We start from the raw sequence: 21426 nt of genomic DNA, 5'->3' as shown, positions 1-21426 counted from the left end.
TAACCAAGCAGCAATGGTATACATATATAAATGCATACATACATATATTATACATACATACACACATACACAAACAGAAACATGCACACACAAACACACACACAGATGTTAAGATTAATGATATCACAGAGTTAATCTGGTATTAAACGCTACACATAGCCCTGATACAGTCACGATGCGGTAAACGTCAGGCATCATAGCAGGAAGTAGCAGACGCACTGCTGCCAGTGCTGCCTCCGGCCTGCGCGCTGCTGCTGTGGTGTTGGCTGCATATGAGGAGCTGGCGTGGGTCTCTCTCGTTCAATCCTGGATTGACGCATGCTATCTTAATCTCCTTAGCGAGAGACAATCATGAGAGAGAGAGGGGGAGGGGGGGGGGGGGGGGGGGATGGAGAGACTAGCACAGACTATATCGGGCTAGGCTATATCATTGTTTTTCTTTATTGTGTTTCATATTTTCTCACCCTTATACAAAATGCAGCAACAATAATATATATATATTACATTATCTCTACAAAACCTTATTTAAACATCTCAATGCTACGGGAGAACATTATTTTTATCATTTCAAATGTACTGAAAATCCGCCATGCCTACACTATCATCTCTATATAATATATACTATACTTTCTTGGTGATTGGTGAAACAAAAATATAGAAAAAGGATGATGGTAATTATGCCGTTCTGTTTGTTCGTAGACCACAAGACGCAGACCCTGAGTTAAAGTTGAGGTGGAGTGAGCAACTATCCCGAACAGCCACACATGTGTTACATGGGAGAAAATGCATTGCACACAATGGAGAGTTAAGGTGTCCTTACACATTCTATTACATTTGAGAGGAGGCATTGCACACTGCTGAGTGTCAAGGGATCCTCACACATGTGTTACATGTGAGAGGAGGCATTGCATAGCCCACCGTAGAGAGTTAAGGGATCCAAGGGACCAATAAAGCAGGTGCTTTGAACTCCCCCACGGTGCTGAAGTATGTGGAGGCTAATGCTGCTAGGAGCTAGGCTATGGAACGAGAAAGATCCACACGACCAACACGCTGACTCAATGGTTAGACTGAGCATCTCTTTGTTTCAGCCTTTATATTCCATATAAAGACTAAAGACAGATAAAAATACATGTTGTTATGACAACACTTACTTGTGTACTTACTTATGTTTCACATACCGTTAGCCTCATAGCATAATTGTGAGAGAAAGAGTCATATGTTGGACAAATTGTGATATCTAACCTAGCTCTACTCCCCTAATGCTGCTGATTCACTGTGCATCATTGGCTATATCCTAAGCCAATCAGAGTGCTTTTTACATTCCATCATCCCTATCTGCCTGAGTCATCTATTTGACTTGGGCATTTGTGACACTAAATAGAAGATGAACCTCAAAATAGGACTCAGGCAATTATGCTACAAGGCTAACAATACGTTACTTCTACCCAGTAGCCTCCCAAACAAAGTGCCGTATTCCTTCTCACCAGTGAGTGGTCGTGACACCTGACAATATATACGGTTTGTTTGCTCAGACTAGAGCGGAGATTGATGACTTGCCGTGGGTCTCAAGGCGTGTTTAACAGCCCTTCTGCGGCCGGTCAATACTCTCTCTTGGCGTGTAGGAGTTAGAACTGGCCGCGTTTCAATACACAACAATAGACACGGTGGATGGATGGATGGATGGATGGACGTTAAATCGATATGTATCCCTTCGTTATTCTTCAAATACACACCGAACGTACACACACACACACACACACACACACACACACACACACACACACACACACACACACACACACACACACACTGGCTACATCACTAAAAACCAAACCAATTAAAAGTGTATTAATCTCATATAAGACAAATTACATTGGCGGCTGGATCTCGCCAGGCAGTATTAAATCAGTAAGTAGAATGTCAAAGGTTTGTAATGAGGCATTTGACTCCAGCGAGTCAGGTTGGTCCCAGCCAAAGCCTACATTAAGGGTGCCAGCCGGACACAAATACACTCTATCGGCATATTAGGCAGAGGGCAATACGCCAGCTCCCCCCCCCCCCAACCTATAAGGCGACTGCCACAAAAACTGGACTCACAGAATAAAGATTGTCCTGTTGATGCATAGCACCAGTACCTGGGAACTTTATACAAGTGGTGAAAGCTGGATGGCGTGCAGGTGTAAATGTGCGAGCGCACTAACTCTGAACATTAAGCACCAATAACATCACCCTCCCCCTCCTACACCAGCGCTCCTCGGTCGGGAATAACCGCTGGAAAAGCAGTTATGGAGGAAAATGAGGGATGTTTATGAAGCTGGGCCGGGTGCCAGGCCGCGCCGACAGCACATGAGTCACCATTAGACGGGTGAGCCGTTCCCCAGCACCAGAGAGCTTCGTTGTTAGCGGGCCTCTCAGATTCAGGAGGTACCGTCTCCTTTGTTGCCGTGCATGGCTGTCTGGTGCTCTTCATTAACGGCCCTCATTAATTCAAACATACTCATCTGCTCTAGGAGATAGAGCCATGCATCTGTGATATTTATCAGCCACAGCCGCTGTTACGCTTTAAATAATGCCCCTTGGGAACGATGGCTTCCTTTGAAATAATATCGCACGCACGTACACACACACACATGCGCATGCTTGCACGCACACATGCATACACGCACATGGCCTTCCTGAAGATTGTACATTATTAAGTGACTTTTGAGATGAAGCCTAAAGCATTAACTTTTCTCAAACATTTAGCTGATTAGCAGAACGCATTGATTTCATCAGTGGCACTGGCACTGAAGAGTTCTACCTAGCCAAATGTTCTGTTTGTGAATGTTTACAAGGTCAGAAATTGGCTGTTATTATTCATTATATATATATATATATATATATATATATATATATATATATTTATATATATGGGCCATCCAGTGGCCCATATATTTATATATGGGCCATCCAGTGGCCCATATAAACATTTATTGCAAACTGCATTTCTTTTACCATTTGTCCGGAATCTTGGACCACATCACCAACAATATAAACGTATGTTGGAATGTAAAGGAGGGCATGAAAAAGCCAAATGCATTCAAGACCTATTGAAACAAAAACCCAGCCAGAAAAAGTATCTTATCTTTCTTAAGGTCATACATTCAAGCCACTAGTTTAGTCTGTTAAGCTAAGTCAAAGAGGTTTTTATCCCAGAAGTGTGCGTTAAATATTATTGCAGTGCCCTTGGGCCAGACACTGCATGCTCTATGTGTCTCCATGCTCTACCAAAAACGGTCACTTTTCCACTGCATCATTTTTGCGTACCATTATATCAACTTATGTTTAAAAATAATGAAAAAAATGGAAAATTATTAAAAACGCTTTGTATATTAAATGGCCCATTCTCTCCATCTGGGGAACGGTGGCCATGGCTCTTCACAGACCTAATTGATTCAGGGAGGAAAACGATGCCTTGCTTTACGAAGTCATGGATGGATGGGCTTTACTCTGTAAACAATCCCAATTTAAACCAATTCAGAACAAAGGTGATGGATGCAGTGGTACTCGCTTACAGTGCAGGCTTAACTAAACCTCTGGTACCTGCAGAACATAATCATGTGCAGTAAGTTCAGCGTTAGGTATCGACCATTAACCAAGGACTATTTAGCTCAGAAGAGCCAAAGATCAATTGAACTTCCATTTGGCTTTATCCATTAAAAACTGCTTGTTCTATGATTATTTCATAACGTTAGCCTCATAGCATTATTGCCTCAGATTGTGGTATCTAACCAAACTGTACTCTCCTAACACTGCTGATTCACTGTGCCTCATTGGCTATATCCTAAGCCAATCAGAGTGCTTTTACATTCAATAATCACTATCTGCCCGCGTCATCTATTTCACTTTGCATTTTTTACGCTAAATACAAGATGAACCTTAAAATATGACTTCGGCAATTATGCTACAAGGCTAACGATAATCAATGGGATTGTGATAACACTACTGGTTTGCATGAAACTGAACTCAGCCATAAGCCTGTGGATGTGAGGCTGATAACATTCTGTTCTTGCCAGACGTGTATAATCACATAGTCATGCATCCCTGCACGGACCGAACCACTTTTATGTCGCTGTCTCGGCGTACGTTCAGCCCCATGAGTTTACTGTTGCTGGAGAGCCCTCCGAGGAGTAGTCTTAATGCTTTAGGGCGGTACTCTGGATGGGGGGGATTTTTCGTGTCTGTGATTTCTTGGGTAAAGATGAGATATTGCCGGGGAAAGCAGCCATGAAATTGCCTGCGAGATTTGATCCCGAAACCAGGCGTCCATGTAGTGCTACGGTGTAGCGCGTGTGTCGTTCCCAGGGGACGCACAGTCTGATGACTATGCAAGATCAGGAGTCTGCCATCGACATTACCATAATCCTAATATAATATATATTAATGAATATTACAACAATTTGTTTGTCATTTTCAAAAGAGAGAGAGAGAATAAGAGATCAGAGATAAAGGGAGACAGAAAGAGCAGGATGAGAGAGAAAAGGGGAGAGAGGGATGGAGAGAGACATAAAGAGAGTGATAGGGTGAGATAGGGAGGGTGTGACGGAGAGAGAGGGAGAGGAGTAGAGGACGTAGGCCCGGGATACACCTTTGCGTACCTGGGAAAAAACAAAATAGCTGCATCTGGGGGGGGGGGGGGCGTTGCAAGAATCACAAAGTTGGTCAACTACCAATTTAAACCGCACCCTGTACTTATGGTGTATAATAGTCACATCCGAAGCCAGATTATTATCAGAACCACACTAGATACACTAGATTCACTAGATACACTTCACATAACGCTCCCGCAGGATCATTTAACCCATAACCCCACGACGAAGCACTGAGACATCTATCAAGAGCACCATGGGCGTACTGTCCTCAGCAGCTATGAAGTGAGCTTTGATCTTGTTCGATGAAAGCGTGCGTGCCTGCGTGTGTGTGTGTGTGTGCGTGTGTGTGTGCGTGCACTGTGTGTGCGTGTGTGTGTGCGTGAGTACTACAGTAAAGTTGGCAGTGCTAAACACTGCACATCGGACCTTATTATAAGGCCATCCTCTATTGAACTGTCACTTCAATAGGCCTGTGTGGATCTCTACTTGATTCACTGGGCTTATGAATAAAGGTTTCACCCCTCTTTAATAAGTCAGTGACCAGCCAATGCAGCCTTCCCTTAAGAGCTCCATTGGACATATGGGTTATTTTTATATTTGATTTTATTCCAAATGTTTTAATCTTTAGTTCAAGGGCGGTTTATTGATAAGCTCTTATGGGTGTATTGTGGTTCCTGTCTCTCTGTATTCTGCTCAGACTCTGAGCATATCATCAACAATGGGAGCGTCATTTATGCTTAGTTGGCAGTTTTCTTTGGTACCGTTTCCATGGAAACCCATCTTTCCATACGGTGGGAAAGCAGCTCAGTGGCAGCTGAAATGTGCACTGTGTGTGTGTGTGTGTGTGTTACATAGAAGTGCTACCGCAATGGAACATGATATCGGGAAATGCAGGATAACAAACAAACTAAGATTGCGTCGAAAAACAAAAGATATTCAGGTCTACCTTTATCAGAATCTTTATGATTTATGACCTATGCAATATGATGGAATCCAAAGCCCATATATAAGAGGAAAATCACATTTATTAAAAAGACTCAACTACCAAGAAGTAAAAAGTTTGATAAAGAATTGTTGAAAGAAATTATAGAAACAAAGGGGTACAACATAAATGATGAGTTCATATGAGAAGAAGAAGGCAAAGTAAATACCTACCTGGCATTTGTCTATCTGTTGGAAGCCTATGTAATGGCTGAGGAATGCAGTATTATTCTTCATGACAGCTAGAGTTTGGTCACTTATGACTCAAGTGTTCAATAGTCATCTATAAACTATAAATGCATGTACTAATATACATTTATATTTTGTGTACATATTGTAAATAAATGAAGTACTATATTTATTATCCATGTTTTTTTTGTTGAATAGATAAAATATATGCTACTAAAAATATTCAAATAAAAACCACAGAGTCGTATTCATAAGGCGGACCTTGTGGCTGCGGGTGGCCTTCAGGACAGGTGCGTTGTCTGTCAGTCTGCAGACAAACAGTCAGTCAGTCACACTCAGGGCGTGCAGCAGGCCAAACGTGTGCTTTAATAATTCATAGAGGGTGCTATTGGCCGGGTGACATTAGCTGGCGGGAGGGAGCTGGGTGCTGGGAGAGCAGATGCCCGTGACAGGCACAGAGGTAAACAGAAAACACAGACGCCTCCTCCTCCATACTCTCCCCCCTTTGACCCTGCACCCTGCATCCCTCTCTTCTTCTGCTAATTGTCTTTCCAAGCCTCCTGTTCATCCCTCTCTCTCTCTCCTCTCTCTCTCACTCTCTCTCTCTCTCTCTCTCTCTCTCTCTCTCTCTCTCTCTCTCTCTCTCTCTCTCTCTCACTCTCTTCTCTCTCTCTCTCACTCTCTTCTCTCTCTCACTCGCTCCTCTCTCTCTCTCTCTCTCTCACTCTCTTCTCTCTCCTCTCTCATATATATATATATATATATCAGTTGCATCTCTAAGTTACAGATTGTCTGATCCACACACACATCGATTTATGTGTGTGTAGATTGATTGATATGAGAGAGAGAGAGCGAGAGAGAGAGAGGAGAGAGAAGAGAAGAACAATATCAGTTGCGGGGAAGGGGCCCTTGGTGATGACGCGGGGGGTGATAATGAACGTCCTTTGAGTCAGAGACAGAGGGCGTTCATTAGTCTCGTCTAACCGGGGACAGACAGTCTGATATGCAGAAAGCTAGACACATAAACCCTACAACGCCCCGAGAGGCAGCCCATTAGCTCACCACTCTCCAACAGTTACAGACAACGGCATGATGGGAGCTAGAACCATGAATGTAAAGTACGAGACCATGGTGTTATTTTCTTCTTCCCAGTTGCATTGAATCAGTGTTAATGAGAGAGTCCAGAGAGACGCCAGAGTCCACTGTGATTCAAATGCAACTGCTACATCCAGTATGGTGAAAGTCCTGAGTTTAGGAATTAGGTCTATGATGAACAGTGGTTTTCCAAGCAGTTCTGCAATAGATTTGACTTCTTAATGATGGATATGATATATCATTCTAAATGATGATTAACATGTGCTGTTGATTCTCTCTGCAGGGAGAGCGCCACGACTCAGACGTTGTTGAGGAGAGGAATGCCCAGGCTCAGCTTGAGAAGGCCAAGGTACTGCACGCACACACACACACACACACACACACATATCATACTAGTGTACAAACACATTCACAATGTAAACATATACATGTATACTGTAAACACACACACACACACATACATACTAGTATACACACACTTACATAACATACGCACATATGTGTACTGTATACATGCAGACACACAAACGCATATTGGTGTACACACACTTACACACACACAAGCACATCTGTGTACTTTAGACTTAGACTTAGACTTAGACTTCGATTTTATTATCCCTTTGGGATGACTCCCATGAGGAAATTACATTTATTACATTTATTTTTGTACGCACAGATAGTGTACAGGCATACACACTTACATACACACGCAAGCACGAATACTGTACACACACATACAAACACACACACAAACACACACTCAGAGACGGCGTGTGAGGACGTAATCACATCACGAATGGGAAAGGTAGACAGGGAAACAGATTAGTGGAGCGATATTCCGCCAGTAAAATAGGACACGGAAATATCTTCGCGTCCGTGTCATCTATTTTACGAGCAAAACAACAGCAGAAGGAATCCAACAATTGAATAAGGTTGCTTATTGCAACGCTGTGTCGGCGTGATCCTGTTGGAGTTGCCTGTGCTCAGCTCTTTGTGGACATATTGAAGCGTTAGATCGCTGTGATGCAGAAGAAGCTGATTATGGGGCTTTCTTAAAATCTGAAATTGAATGAGGGCAAAACAATGAAGAAAGATGATCCCGGAGACAGAAGTTGGAATGAGGAACACAACATTGTTATGCTGGTGTTGCTGAGGATCTGCTCAGTTGCATCACCGCCCCCCCCCCTTTCCAATTATAGGACTCCCCGGAGTGCTTTACTCCTTGCTCATAAACACTCCATTGTTGACGCAATTGATTGGGTTGGGATTCAATGCTATTTTTGTATACATTATTAGCTGACAGTAGAGCACTGCCTTGTTGTATAGGACAAAGAACAGTTTAATGTATATGTTGCCTTTGACTTGAAGTTTGGGACACACCTTTTAAAAAATAACTTGCAAAAAGGCACTCAGGTTGCGATGATTTCCTGACACTATGGGTCATTATGCATGCAGGTGTGGACATTCACTACGTACTGATTGACCTGCATTGACTCAGACTTAACCTGCTGCACAAATGTATGTTTCCCTTTGTTTACAGTCTTTACTACTGTAAGATGTCGCTGGAATACTATGTTATGCATTCATGGGGAAAAACAACCACAGCAAAGTTTTAACTAATCCAATGCAAGAAAAACTATTTTTCTATAACGAGAGGCTTTTGAAACCTATCGTTTTTTAATTAAATCTGAGCCGGATCGATACTGCCCAGAAACTTCATCAGCAAAGCCCTGAGCAGAGTTATTGACAGAGCTGAATAATTTGCTTTTCCCCCGGGAACTTCAGAGATCATAATGGAGTTATTGACTCATTCCGGTCGCCATAGGCAACCACAGACTATTTATCCTGCCCTGACAACATTGGCTCAGTTGTACTTCTTTTGAGAGTTAGACGTGTAATTTCAGTTTTGTTAGAAGTAATGGTGATGTTGTCACATTTGCACCGATTTCTTCACTTTTAACCATCAATTTCGTTCCAAATGATTTGGAAAACTATAAGCCCGAAACCGCCTCAACCCTTTGATGAATCTAACAGATAAAAGAACCTTGCATCACTTTTATTCAATCCCCAATGCATCGCTCCCTGCGACAAAAGCGGGGCATTCAAGGTTACACAACCAAAGAGAGTTTGCCTTTTGTATCCAATAATTAAAGGCAGACTTTAGGCCAAAAGTTGTTAGTTATACTAATTCAGGTTAATTAAGAAAAACAGACAAGAGCAGACTACAAAGCATGAGACAGCAGCACACATAAGGCTACAAGTCAACTGGTTGTAAATCACTATTCGGGATTTTGATATGCTAAGAAAGAGAGATCATCGTCAGTAATGATTTATTGAAAAGTTTCCATGGTCTGTTAAAGTTCCCTGTATTAGTTCACAAGCAAGCAGACAAAAGCAAAGAAAGACATGAGATCGAATAAATAAGATCCATGCACACATACATTAATGGTGGACAAATGATTCCAGAGTATTTATTATTTGTCTTGGCAGACCAGACACAAAAACACGTAAAAAGCATGTGAAAATATGTATGCCATCCATTCCTCTATGTCTCTGCTGTTATGCAATGCTTATCTCAGTGCACATTGACTAAGAACGCCTAGTGGTGGGAAGGATGTCATTAAGTATGCACAGAACACACACAGCGTGTCCTGGTGCCACTGACCGCTGACCCCTAAAGCATGTCCCGCCGTGGCGAAACCATCCATGGACTCATTACTATTGGCTTGACATTTGACTCTGGCAGGAGGATTAGCACAGCATCTCTGCAGCCGCTGTGGGGACTCTGTAGGGGTAAGCCATAAGAATCTGCTGGTGTATCTGCTGTCTCATATGTACGTAAGCTTAGAGAACAGCGCAACTACAACCTTGCTCGCGGATTAACTCACAAGGGCTGTGTGTCCAGCCACCAGGCGTGTCATTCTTACATGGGTGATGTCACTCTCTACATTAGGGCTGCTCTCACAAAACGAATGCAACCAAATTGGAAATTTCATGCTTGGGAAATTGATTTAACGATATCCGTCTGTCTCTCATGGTCGTTTATCGACCATCGGCTGTTGTTCTTTATTTCTTGGTGTCGTGGTGTTGTTGCATGATGTTTGAGTATCCAGTAATGTTGTCACTTCACTCGATTATCATAAAACTGCAGATTCTCATTAAAATACTATATTGCTTAATCAGGGGTTTAGTATGTTAGTTTGTTTAATCAGGAACTTGAATAGCCGCAGAGATGTATTACATATCACTATGGTCTGTGTAAATGTCTTGCGTATCGATATCTTGTATTCACATGTTTTGTATGTTTCGAGTACAACTCCTGCCCAGGGACTTCAGATGAAAACTCGCCTGTAGATATCTCTGGTACTATTTATGTATGGTGCTGGATGGTGGTGTATAGATTATTGTAATATGCGTAGAAATACCAATATTTATTTATTTATACATAAGTACTTTTTAAGTACTTTTTCTATTTTGGGAAAGAAAGCAAGTCAAAGCGAAAGAAGTGTGCTGCATGAAAAGCTGGTCAAATGCTACTGTGCGCGCTTGCTGTGTATGTACACGAGGCGTAACGGCTCATCGCGTCTGTCCGTCCGTCCCTGCTGTCTGTCCACAGTACCGGCCGGTGGCGTTCGCCGTGCGCTGCAACTTCTCGTACACGCCGGCGGACGACGACAACGTACCCGTGCCGGGACACGCCGTCACCTACGAGGCCAGAGACTTCCTGCACATCAAAGAGGTCCGGTCACCCAGATATATATATATGAGACACATTCACGCCCTCAATCGTCTCCCGATAATGGGACTATTTTGGGAATATTCAAACTCCAGTAGAAACAGTATTTAGGGTTTACTTGTTTCCGATTTTACGATAGTGAGTTTTGTCCAAGTAGTAGGTTTTTATCCATAGGTTTTTATCCAAGTGAGGCTGAGAATAATCAAAGCAAACAATCAATACTTTGAGAGGCACCTCAAGGTGAAGCAGCAACTGGAGAGAGTGCAGAGTAACAAGAGGGATCAGGGGTTAGTAAAGAAATATAGTGTGTTCATGGTAAATAAATACATGATCGCATTTATATGCAATTATAAAAAGAAAAAACAGCAATGCATAAACTCATAATCTAAGTACTATTCCCTTATTAAAATACCATTAAACCCAACACTTTTGTTTTCAAAAGCCTACAGATGATAAGCCTAGATTTCTTCTACGATCCATAACACGGTCATCACTGCCATTTTGTCAATGTTACTCAATAATAAAATGCAAATTCTGGATAAACAGGTGCGAACGTCTTCAAAGGTTCACCAGCACCCAGACACTATGCCAATGCGTCAGTGTGTCAGCCACTTATAGTAAAACTCCACAATGTGTGGCGCATTTCGTACACAACACCACCCTTCATAAGGCACGATAATAGCTTTCGATAATAGCTTTCAAAAAGTTTCCGCAAGCAGTCACCAGGGTAAAAACACCCACCTCCATTCTATTATTATTATATTTCTTCTCCAGTAAACCAACAACCAATTCATACTTTGCGGTCACGTGACTACCATGGATACCTGGAGGGCAACAAACGCTGGCAAAATGGCGACGAACAACGGCCAACGATTTGCAGATTTCCAATACTTCAATCAATCAACTATTTAGACCATATGTCACAAAATGTTAAAATTAGATACGAAGAGAAGATAAACATACTCGGAACTTGTGATCCATACACAGCACCCACTGATGTATTCATTGCTTTGAAGCTGGCAAAGACTCTACCAGACTTGGAGTTTGGAGATATTTACATTAATCTCATAGAGAATCCGTCACCTTATACCGCACAAAAATTTAAAGCCTACGGATGGGTTAACAGCACTGTCATATGGGAGGTGAAAAACAGGAATATCTTCATAATCAAAGCAAAGGTGAATGTTACTATTCCACCATCCACTATGAAATGTCCCCTTTTGTCCGCGATTACATAGCCAATGTGGTCTTATTATAGCCTGATCATTCACTAAAAAACACATAGAAAGATTAAAGCATCCAGCATATGACTTCAACAATGTGTGAGGGCAGGGATGATCGCACAGTTGCTGTTCCAGAATGCTGCGCGATTTAATCTGCACAGTGGAATGAGCGCTGGGCGGAGATGTTCGCGCATTTCAGAAGCAGGGAGATTCCGTACAAAAATACATGTCTAATTTGTCAGTTTGCCATGTGTATGCCTGGCACAAATGCTCCCGTTGAACTAATCTTTCCATCATGACGGTATTTGGACTGAGAGGAACCTAATGACCGTTCGTGTGGTAAAACTGGCGACGTCCTGATTAGGTTGCTAGGTTTCGTTGCTGGAATTCTTGCCCGCCGTCGTTGTGACGTCACGTGCAAAGTATGAATTAGGGGTGTGAACGGTTACAAAAAATTGTAAACGGTTACACGACCCCTTTTTTTTCGTGTACACGGTTAACCGTTTTTTTTTTGTTTGTTTTTTAAGTGGACCGCAGTCGCGCTATTGAGAATGAGGAGTCACGTGATTTTTGGGAAGGGGAGGGGAGGGGTTTGAGCCCGTCCGCCATGATGGCATCCACGGCTATCGGTTGCCAGGGGCAACGTTGTCAGAGCGGCATAGAGACATGAGGAAATACGCAACATAGAGACGCAGGAGACATTACGAGATAGAAATAAATGGAGAAGAATAAGGCGAAGGAAAAGGGTCCTAGTGAAAATGCAGAGAACACAAGAAGACATTAGAAACCATTATAGTCAATAATAATAATAATAGCTATTGCTATTCCACTGGATACGGCAGCGGCACGGAACCAAACCGGCACTACTTTGTTTTAAGTTGCCGGTTCGCAGCCGTGTCTCACAACACTTGCACAGCCATTCAGTTTATGATCTTTATTCATTAATTGCGCCGCGGCCGAACTGACGCGGATATTCTCTGATATTATGTAAGCATAAGCACCGCGGAAACCACTGCCGTCAAAAGACGCTGATCCATCTTCACTGTTGACGAGTCGCTCTAGTTCTACCTCCACGGCCCTGCAGCGGGACATTAGAGGACTAGATTGTCCGTGTGTGGTGTTCCGTCTTGTGTTCGAATCTCATGTATTTGTATTTACGATCGGAGAGCAAGAAATGGGCTGAGATTCTCTTTATGTGTGTGGTGTACATCCGACTCAAAAATCACATAAGATTAAAAAATCTTGTAGTGTGGGACAACTGCGTTGTCCATTTAGGGAACCTGACAAACTGTAACCCACATTGAAGCAGTTTTTAACGCAGCAGTTATTTCCAGGCATTGTTAAAACAGTACAGAATTTCAACAACCTCCTCTGCTAGCAGCTACCGTGTCAACAATAACGCAAAGCTCAGCTGCACTCGGAGGGGCGTACCTTCCAACATGGCGGAAAGGGGGGGGGAGTGAAACTTACGTGTTACATGACGTAATGCACGGTGGTCAATTACCCAACATTTATCACGTGCATTTCTTAGCGCATTAACGTTGTCAAAGTGGAACATTTGTAGCTTTATTAATCTCTAAATAAATAGTACATGTTAATTTTGATTTTGATTTTTTTTTTTTTTCGGTTTTCGTTTACTGATTTTTCCTAAACGGTTATGATTTACTAACCGGTTACACGTGTACACGTGTAGCCGATCACACCCCTAGTATGAATATTCTGGTGGTGTGGTGTGCAGAAGTTCAACAACGAGTGGTGGATCGGCCGCCCGGTGAAGGAGGATGGTGTGGTGGGCTTCATACCCAGCCCGGTCAACCTGGAGACCATCCTCATCAGGAGAGAGGTGCAGGCCAGGAAGGCTGCCAAGGCCCTAGCCACGTACGTACCCGCTGCAGGCAACCCCTTCTCCCGACGCTTTGATGCCCGCAGAGATCAGGGCAGGATGTTCTTCATTCGTTTTGCTTTTGTCTATTTCAGCAAAGCAGCGTCTCAAGTCGTTCAGGACTTGAACTCCAAGAAGTACACCCCTCCTTCACAAGGTACGCTTGCCTTTGTTTAGGCAACTCCTTAACACACTATTTCCTTATGGAAAGTGTTTGTTTGTGTTGCATGGTGATTGCTATTGTTATTATCGTTATCCGAATGTATAATGTTAATTCATTCTGTTAACCTCACTTTGAATAGCTAATCAGCAAGTAAAAAAGAAACCGGTAAGTAAGAACTTACGTTCATACATTTTGTTCTACATTTTAACAAAAAATGCATGTTAAATGCACCTGTACACTCAGTGACGTGGTGTGCTTTGTTGCGTGTGCCGGCTGTAGGGGGAGCAGATTGCCATGTATGACGTGGTACCCACCATGCGTCCCGTGGTGCTGATGGGACCCTCGCTCAAGGGACTGGAGGTAAACCCACACACGCATGTACATACATAGACACATATCAGTGTACAAACACACATGCACACACACACACACACACACACACACACACACACACACACACACACACACACACACACAAAACCATGCACACACGTACACACACACACACACACACACACACACACAAACCACTCTGTGATGAATTTATTAATAAATGAATGCAGCAGTTCAAACCAGCTAATAACAATGAAAACACACCCATATTCATACAGTCACAGTTCTTGTAGCTCCTATCGTGACTATGAAGACATACAGATTGTTTTCATTCCCGTCCATGTTTTGCTGTCTTGCCTTCCAGGTTACAGATATGATGCAAAAAGCACTTTTTGACTTTTTGAAACATCGATTTGAAGGCAGGTAAGTCCTGATGTAATTCCAAATAGTGCTAACGCCTATGCTAGTAGTATAACAGAGACTGATTTCCGTGAAGCTGTGTTTACATAACATCAATTATTCTTTCCCCCTTGTAGAATAACGATAACACGGGTGACGGCAGACATCTCTCTGGCCAAGCGCTCCATCCTCAACAACCCCGGAAAAAAGGCCTTAATGGACCGCTCCAACACCCGCTCTCATCTAGGTACACTGGCCCCCACTTCAGATAGCTCCATCTATCTATCTATCTTTCTATCTATCTATCTATCTATCTATCTATCTATCTATCTATCTATCTATCTATCTATCTATCTATCTATCTCTCTTTCTCTCTCTCTCTCTCTCTCTCTCTCTCTCTCTCTCTCTCTCTCTCTCTTGCTCTCTCTCTCTCTTTTTTTTTTTATTGTGAGAGCGAGTGCAATTTAATCCGGAATTGTGCCATTCGTCTCCCCAACCAACTGTCAACCACTGCGTCTTCATATACAACACAGTCAACAAGACGCCGGTTAACACTGATTTAGTCATTCATTCACTCACTCAAGGCACTTTAACACTTACATCATTGTCTTGTGAGACACTCTTGTTCAATTTGTGGCATGAGTAAGTGAGTTGTGTCTGACTGTGACTTGTTAGCGGAGTAAAGTCCACCGTACCGCCTTGTTCAGCCCCCCCGGCCCCCCTGCTATTCTAGTCCTACTTGGGGAGCGGGGAGGTGGGCAGACAACCTCCATCCACAACAGATCACGTTAACTTGGCCTTATTTAGTTTTTCTTTGTGTTTGTTTTCTCCTCTTGTCTCCCCCGTGGCTCCCTGAACCCAGACGCCGCCGGTACGTATCATTAACACAATTGCTCGTCCATCTGTGTGATTTGTTTCTCGTCTCCACCACCCTGCCATCCACCCTGCCTCGTAACCGTAGCAACAGCCTCTGTATTGCTGTGATGTAGACTGTGGTGATTCGCATCGGCCCATCGGCTTGCTCTCCCCCCCCCCCCCCCTCCTACACTCCCCCCCCCCCCCCCCCCCCCCACCCCCCACCTCACCCCAGAGTGCATCGGCGTACCGCAGTACGTTCGGGCCGCCAGACGGACCAGGGGGGGAAGACTCGCCCCTCTGTGTCGGGGAGAGAGGCTGTAACCGCGTCAAGTCTCTGACAAGGTCACAGCAGCTGCCAGCGTAGCGCCTGCTCCCTCTCTCCCCTCTCTGACCCGTATCCACTCAGCTCCTGCTCTCCCCTCTCTGACCCGTATCCACTCAGCTCCTGCTCTCCTACGTCTGACCAGTGCCTCCACATGGCTCCTGCTCTCCCCCCTGTGTGACCCCTATCCACTCAGCTCCTCCTCTCTCCTCTCTTGACCCGTGTGTCCACGCAGCACGCTGCATTGGCGCCGAACGTCATATCACACACATGCCTTTTTTTTCACTGATCTTTACCGTTAAACTCTGGAGTCGATTTGATTGATGAACCGGACCGATTGGCTGGCTGTTGTTTCTGATTGCTTCGTGCTGTGATCCTGCTTGGTTAGTTCCTAATGAACAGCAAAAGAGAAAATCATTCAGTTCAGACGAAAATCTTATTTTGATTGATGGGGGCTGTATGGACTGTATGCATTCACACAATAATGGCGTTATACGTATTAGCTAAATATACCGGCCAAAAGATATTGAACAGCACAGATGAATGAAACGCAATACAAACAAAACACAAAACGATGATGGCGTTTTTACTTACTCATTAAACGCACCAGCCAAGAAATATTTTACAGCGGCGAAGAATGAAGCGCGTCCCTCGCGATGCACTCAACAGAGCGATGGCGGCCTTTGACTCGTTCGTTAAACACAGTTAAACACAGCCAAACAAACACTCAGCAAGGCTGACAGGCACTGCTCTGCCCCGCCCCGCCCCACAGCCCAGATCCAGGGAGAGGTGGAGCGCATCTTTGAGCTGGCCCGCAGCATGCAGCTGGTGCTGCTGGACTCCGACACCGTCAACCACCCGCTGCAGGTGTCCAAGACCTCGCTGGCCCCCATCCTGGTCTACGTCAAGATCTCCCAACCCAAGGTACGCACGCACACCTGCACCGTGTGATACCCGCATACAGATGCACACGCTTGCGCATTCGCACACATTCACACACACACACACACACACACACACACACACACACACACACACGTGCGTGCACATGGGGACATATACCCCTGCACGCACACGCACACACACACACACACACACACACACACACACAGACAAAAACATCTCAACACAATTCTTGTGAAACAAAAATGTAACGATTTTCAGCAGGTTTATTTTTGTATTGAAAGTTTGCCGTGTCATGCACTATGCATCATCTCTCTACTGGCAACTCTTCCTGTCTCTTACTCCCAGTGGTTACAATTTCAATAAACATTACCTAGAGGTAATTCTGTTATCACTTCCGTTCCGTCTGTTTCATCTTTAACCGATAACAATGTCTGCATCCGTCAACATTTCCTCATGATCAATATTCATTAATTCAAATAGTGTCCCATTTACTTTTGTGTTTCGGGTGGCTTGGTACCAAAATCAATAATCTTCCCTAGCCCCTGCAGACAGTTGAACAATCCTTATTCCTGCATACATATCCTGGCTGTATTCCCCATGTTTGTACCTTTTGACCCTGTCCAGGTGTTGACCAGACTGATCAAGACCCGGGGGAAGTCTCAGACCAAGCATCTTAACGTTCAGCTGGTGGCCGCAGACAAGCTGGCCCAGTGTCCGCCGGTGAGCGCCCTCTAGTGGCCGTTCCTCGACATCACTGTAGTACACGTTAAAACGACCTCCCATGCCACGCTATTGAGGATCTCCAGTCATTCATCATTACGGGGTTGATTAGAGAGTTAATGATACTTTACAACACATGCTGATAGCCAAAGCTGAGCACAAGGGTAACGACGAAGACTCATAAAAGCCTTGTAGGATGTTTGCTAAATCGAAACATTTGTACGAAATGCTGTGAACCTTGGCCATGAAAATATACATCACATATTATAGAAGGATGTTTTCTATGTTATTCTGACATTAAGTCAGTGATTAAAAATGCAAAGCTTTGTATTTGAGTCTGAATCCCTCTGTCTAAACCCTTCTGATAATGCATGCGATTGTCTTTGTTTTGCGATGACCTTATTGTTCTTCCCGTTGGCTTATCTGAACCTGGCTGCAGGACCTGATGGCATCACCTTATCTGTTACCAGGGGACTGTATTGTTTGTTTTCAAAGCTCTTTCTTGCCAAGCTCAGGTTTTAGGGGAGGAATGAACTTGGACAGAAGTGTGAGAAATAAATGGCTGATAAAGTTTTTTACTTTTCACTTTGGAATAAGTGCTGCACAACAGAAACATCAAATAGATAGATCAAAACAGATAGAAAGAGACAAAAAAGAGCCACGGCTATTAGCCTCCCCCCTATCAACTGACAAATGTATTTCTCCTGCCCAATGTTATGAATAGTCTTTCCCTAGCAAATGGCTGACATATGCTTTACATACACTTTTCCACTGCTGTACTGCAGTGAAAAGCTACATAGTGTGTTTGTTACAACATGATCAGTTTGATTGACAGTGTGGGTCATGTGACTTGGATGTGACCTGAAGGTTGAGCTGTCTTAGGAAGGCTCCACCTAACCCTTAGTATAATAGTATTATATTATTATATTATATCTATAATCATGAAGGAAGAGACTATAGACACTGGACAATACTCCCGAACCCAATAGTGTCCTGTGTCTGTATTACTCCTCTTACATGGTAAAAAGTCACACAGACTCCTTCTTCAATCATTTCTTTCGTCCACACCTCCATGCTGCACTATCCATCACTCCTGCAGCTCCTCTCTAACACCTCTCCGTGTCCTCCCCTTGTGTCTCGTTGCTGACCCAGGAATCGTTCGACGTGATCCTGGATGAGAACCAGCTGTCGGACGCCTGCGAGCACATGGCTGACTACCTGGAGACCTACTGGAGGGCCACGCACCCCCCCGAGATGGAGCCCACCAACCCCCTGGTGCTGCAGCTGGCCGAGAACACGCTGCCTGTCAGCCCCCCCGCTCCTGTGACCCCTACGCCTCGGAAGAAGGTAGGCTAACGCTAGCGTATAGGCTGACGCTATGGCTATGGCTAAAGATAAGGCTATGGCTGAGGATGAGTCTGTGGCTGAGGATGAGTCTATGGCTAAGGATGAGTCTGGCTAAGGATAAGGCTATGCTAAAGATAAGGCTATGGCTTAAGATAAGGATATGGCTAAATATAAGGCTATGGCTTGATACAAGGCTATGGCTAAAGACAAGGCTATGGCTAAATATAAGGCTATGGCTCAAGACAAGGCTAAGGCTATGGCTAAAGATAAGGCTATGGCTATGGCTAAAGATAAGGCTATGGCAAAATCTAAGACTGCCAAAATATATGGCTTAGGCTTAGGTTTAGGTTTAGGCTTAGGCTAACATTGAAATGCAGTCGAGTACTCAGGCCCATTCAGAGCCGTGTGGAAGATAGACACAAGCCAAGGAGAGGTCATGAACACTACTTGAAAGCTGTTGGGAAGTCACGCTGTTATAATCGAAGTTATCGACGGCTCGACCTTAATGTGTACAGAAACCATTTTATTTACTGAGGGCAGGAAAGAACGGTTTGTTGGAAGGATGTTTGAATGAGTTTTTTGCACCCCAAAGAATGTTGTACACCAACGGGTTCCCGACACTGAACTCATCGGGCGTCGCACCCCCCCCCCCCCCCCCCCCCCACTGTTTACCGTACCTTAAAGTTCGCACCCTTCAGCATTTTCGATATCCATCGTCGTATGATGAGGTTTAGCTGCAGTGTCTCGCTTCCTTTCAACTCATTTCAAACCTTTTTTATACCTTTTTTTTATCCTTTTGTCCAATAAAACTAATAACAAAAAAAAACACCTTGCATTCACTTTGAATTTCGGGGAAACGGATTTGACAACTTTTGAGTCCCACGGTCGTTGTTTTGTTTTCATTTTTTCACGTGACATTTTCATCCCATTTCCTCTCAAACCATTTCCCTGGGGGAAATATGCAGAAATGAGCTTCCACTTCTGGTGAGTAGGATGTGATTATGCACCATCTTTATCTACTTAAGGTTCCCCTGTAGAGAGAGGATAAGATCCGGTAGCCAGTTCTGCATATTGTTTGTCTTTTCCTTGTCGTTTTGCAATCTATTATGATCATACCAACACCTCCAAACTAGCTAGCTAGTTTAGCTCCTTGTACCCAATATAAATTACCTGTGTGTGTGTATGCACGTGCGTGTGTGTGTGTGTGTGTGCGCGCGTGTGTGTGTGTGTGTGTGCATGTGTGTTTGTGTGTGTGTGTGTGTGTGTGTGTGTGTGTGCATGTGCGCGTGCCTGTATATGTGCACATGTGTGTGCGTGTGTGTATATGTGTGCGTGTGTGTGCCTATGCGTGTGATCAATGCCATTACCTCTTGTTCTGTTCTTGCTTGCAGGAGGAGCAGAAGGAGAGGAGGCCGCCAGCCACCAAGAGGAAGGGCTCCCGCGAGAACCACCTAGACCAGGAGCCCCCCTCGGCCCCCGGCCCCCAGGAGCAGAGGCCCCGGGACGGTGGCCGTAGGGAGGGTCCGAAGGAGGAGCAGCAGGAGGGAGAGCGGCGGGAGCAGGGGCAGGAGGACGCGCTCCTGAGGACAGAACCAAAGAGGGCCCAGCACGGCCACCACCACCACCACCACCATCACCACCACCACCAACACCGCAGGACTGACCCCCACCACCAGCACCCCGGCAGGGAGCACACACACGCCCACCACGGCCCGTCCCGCCGACAGCTCCCCAGGCTGTCGAGGAGCCTGGCGGGGCAGGAGGAGGAGGTGGGGGAGGGGAGAGGTGTGGGAGGAGGGGAGGAGCAGGGGGAGGTGGACCCTCGCTACCACGGCAGAGTGGTGGCCTCTCACAAGGACCTCAACCACCATCCCAACAGCGGCCACCGGCAGCACCACCACAGGCGCCACCACCCTCCTCCACAGCAACAACAACAACAACAACAGCAACAGCAACAGCAACCGTACCGATATCAGCATCAGTACCACCAGCATCACCGCGGCAACAGCCAGCCGCAGAGCGGGGGCAGCAACGAGACGGAGCAGAATAACGAGCGCAACCGTCAGCACCGACGCCCCCCCCACCACCACCACCACCCACCACAGCTGCAGCAGCAGCAGCAGCAGCAGCAGCAGCAGCACACGGCCCCCAGGACCCCTCGTAGGGACCACTACCCCGGGGGCCACCACCACCAACACAACTACCAGCACTACCACAGCAGGGACCGAGAGCGGGAGAGAGACAGAGACAGGGACAGGGGAGAGAGAGACGGGGATGGGAGACACTGGCACAGGGATCCGCATTTATACAGCTAGTCGCTGTCGGCGTGATTGTGGTCGTTGTTGGTTTTTTATTTGGGTCCGTGCATGGTTTTAATGCCGCTCTAGTTGTAAACACACTAAGGAGCGGTCGGCAGTGGCAACGACTTCTGCCGTTCTGTTCGTCTGTTCTTTGCTGATTGTTGCCTCCCTCTGCCCCCTTCCTTGACTACACTCGAATCGCCTCGCGGCCTCGCACTCCTGCCGTGCCTCGGAGCGATGGATTTGGATGGTCCACATGAAATGATTGCTGGTTGATTATCTAAAAAGGAGTCGGTTGTCTTCCACTTATGTCACAAGTAAACACGTAATAGTGAGTCAGT

The 21426-nt window shown here is 45.0% G+C and overlaps 1 protein-coding gene across 1 annotated transcript in view; it reads left to right on the top strand.

Moving 5' to 3' along the window:
• cacnb2b (calcium channel, voltage-dependent, beta 2b) overlaps positions 1-21100 on the top strand; it is a gene marked incomplete at both ends in the record, with an annotated part of 30019 nt that extends 8919 nt beyond the window's left edge. Inside the window, 13 exons of the mRNA XM_084481498.1 lie at positions 7180-7245; positions 10513-10635; positions 13594-13733; positions 13833-13894; positions 14040-14065; positions 14180-14260; positions 14598-14656; positions 14770-14879; positions 16585-16736; positions 17343-17438; positions 18591-18761; positions 20177-20419; positions 20906-21100. Of these exons, the coding sequence (XP_084337624.1) occupies positions 7180-7245; positions 10513-10635; positions 13594-13733; positions 13833-13894; positions 14040-14065; positions 14180-14260; positions 14598-14656; positions 14770-14879; positions 16585-16736; positions 17343-17438; positions 18591-18761; positions 20177-20419; positions 20906-21100 (1524 nt within the window). The remainder of the gene's footprint in view (positions 1-7179; positions 7246-10512; positions 10636-13593; positions 13734-13832; positions 13895-14039; positions 14066-14179; positions 14261-14597; positions 14657-14769; positions 14880-16584; positions 16737-17342; positions 17439-18590; positions 18762-20176; positions 20420-20905) is intronic.
• Positions 21101-21426: the final 326 nt, after the last annotated feature.

This window comes from Micromesistius poutassou (genome assembly GCF_964030765.1).
Source record: "Micromesistius poutassou genome assembly, chromosome: 16".
In the NCBI taxonomy this organism is placed as follows: Eukaryota; Metazoa; Chordata; class Actinopteri; order Gadiformes; family Gadidae; genus Micromesistius; species Micromesistius poutassou.
Note: the sequence above shows the minus strand (reverse complement) of the source record. Positions and strands in the feature narration are given on the sequence as shown.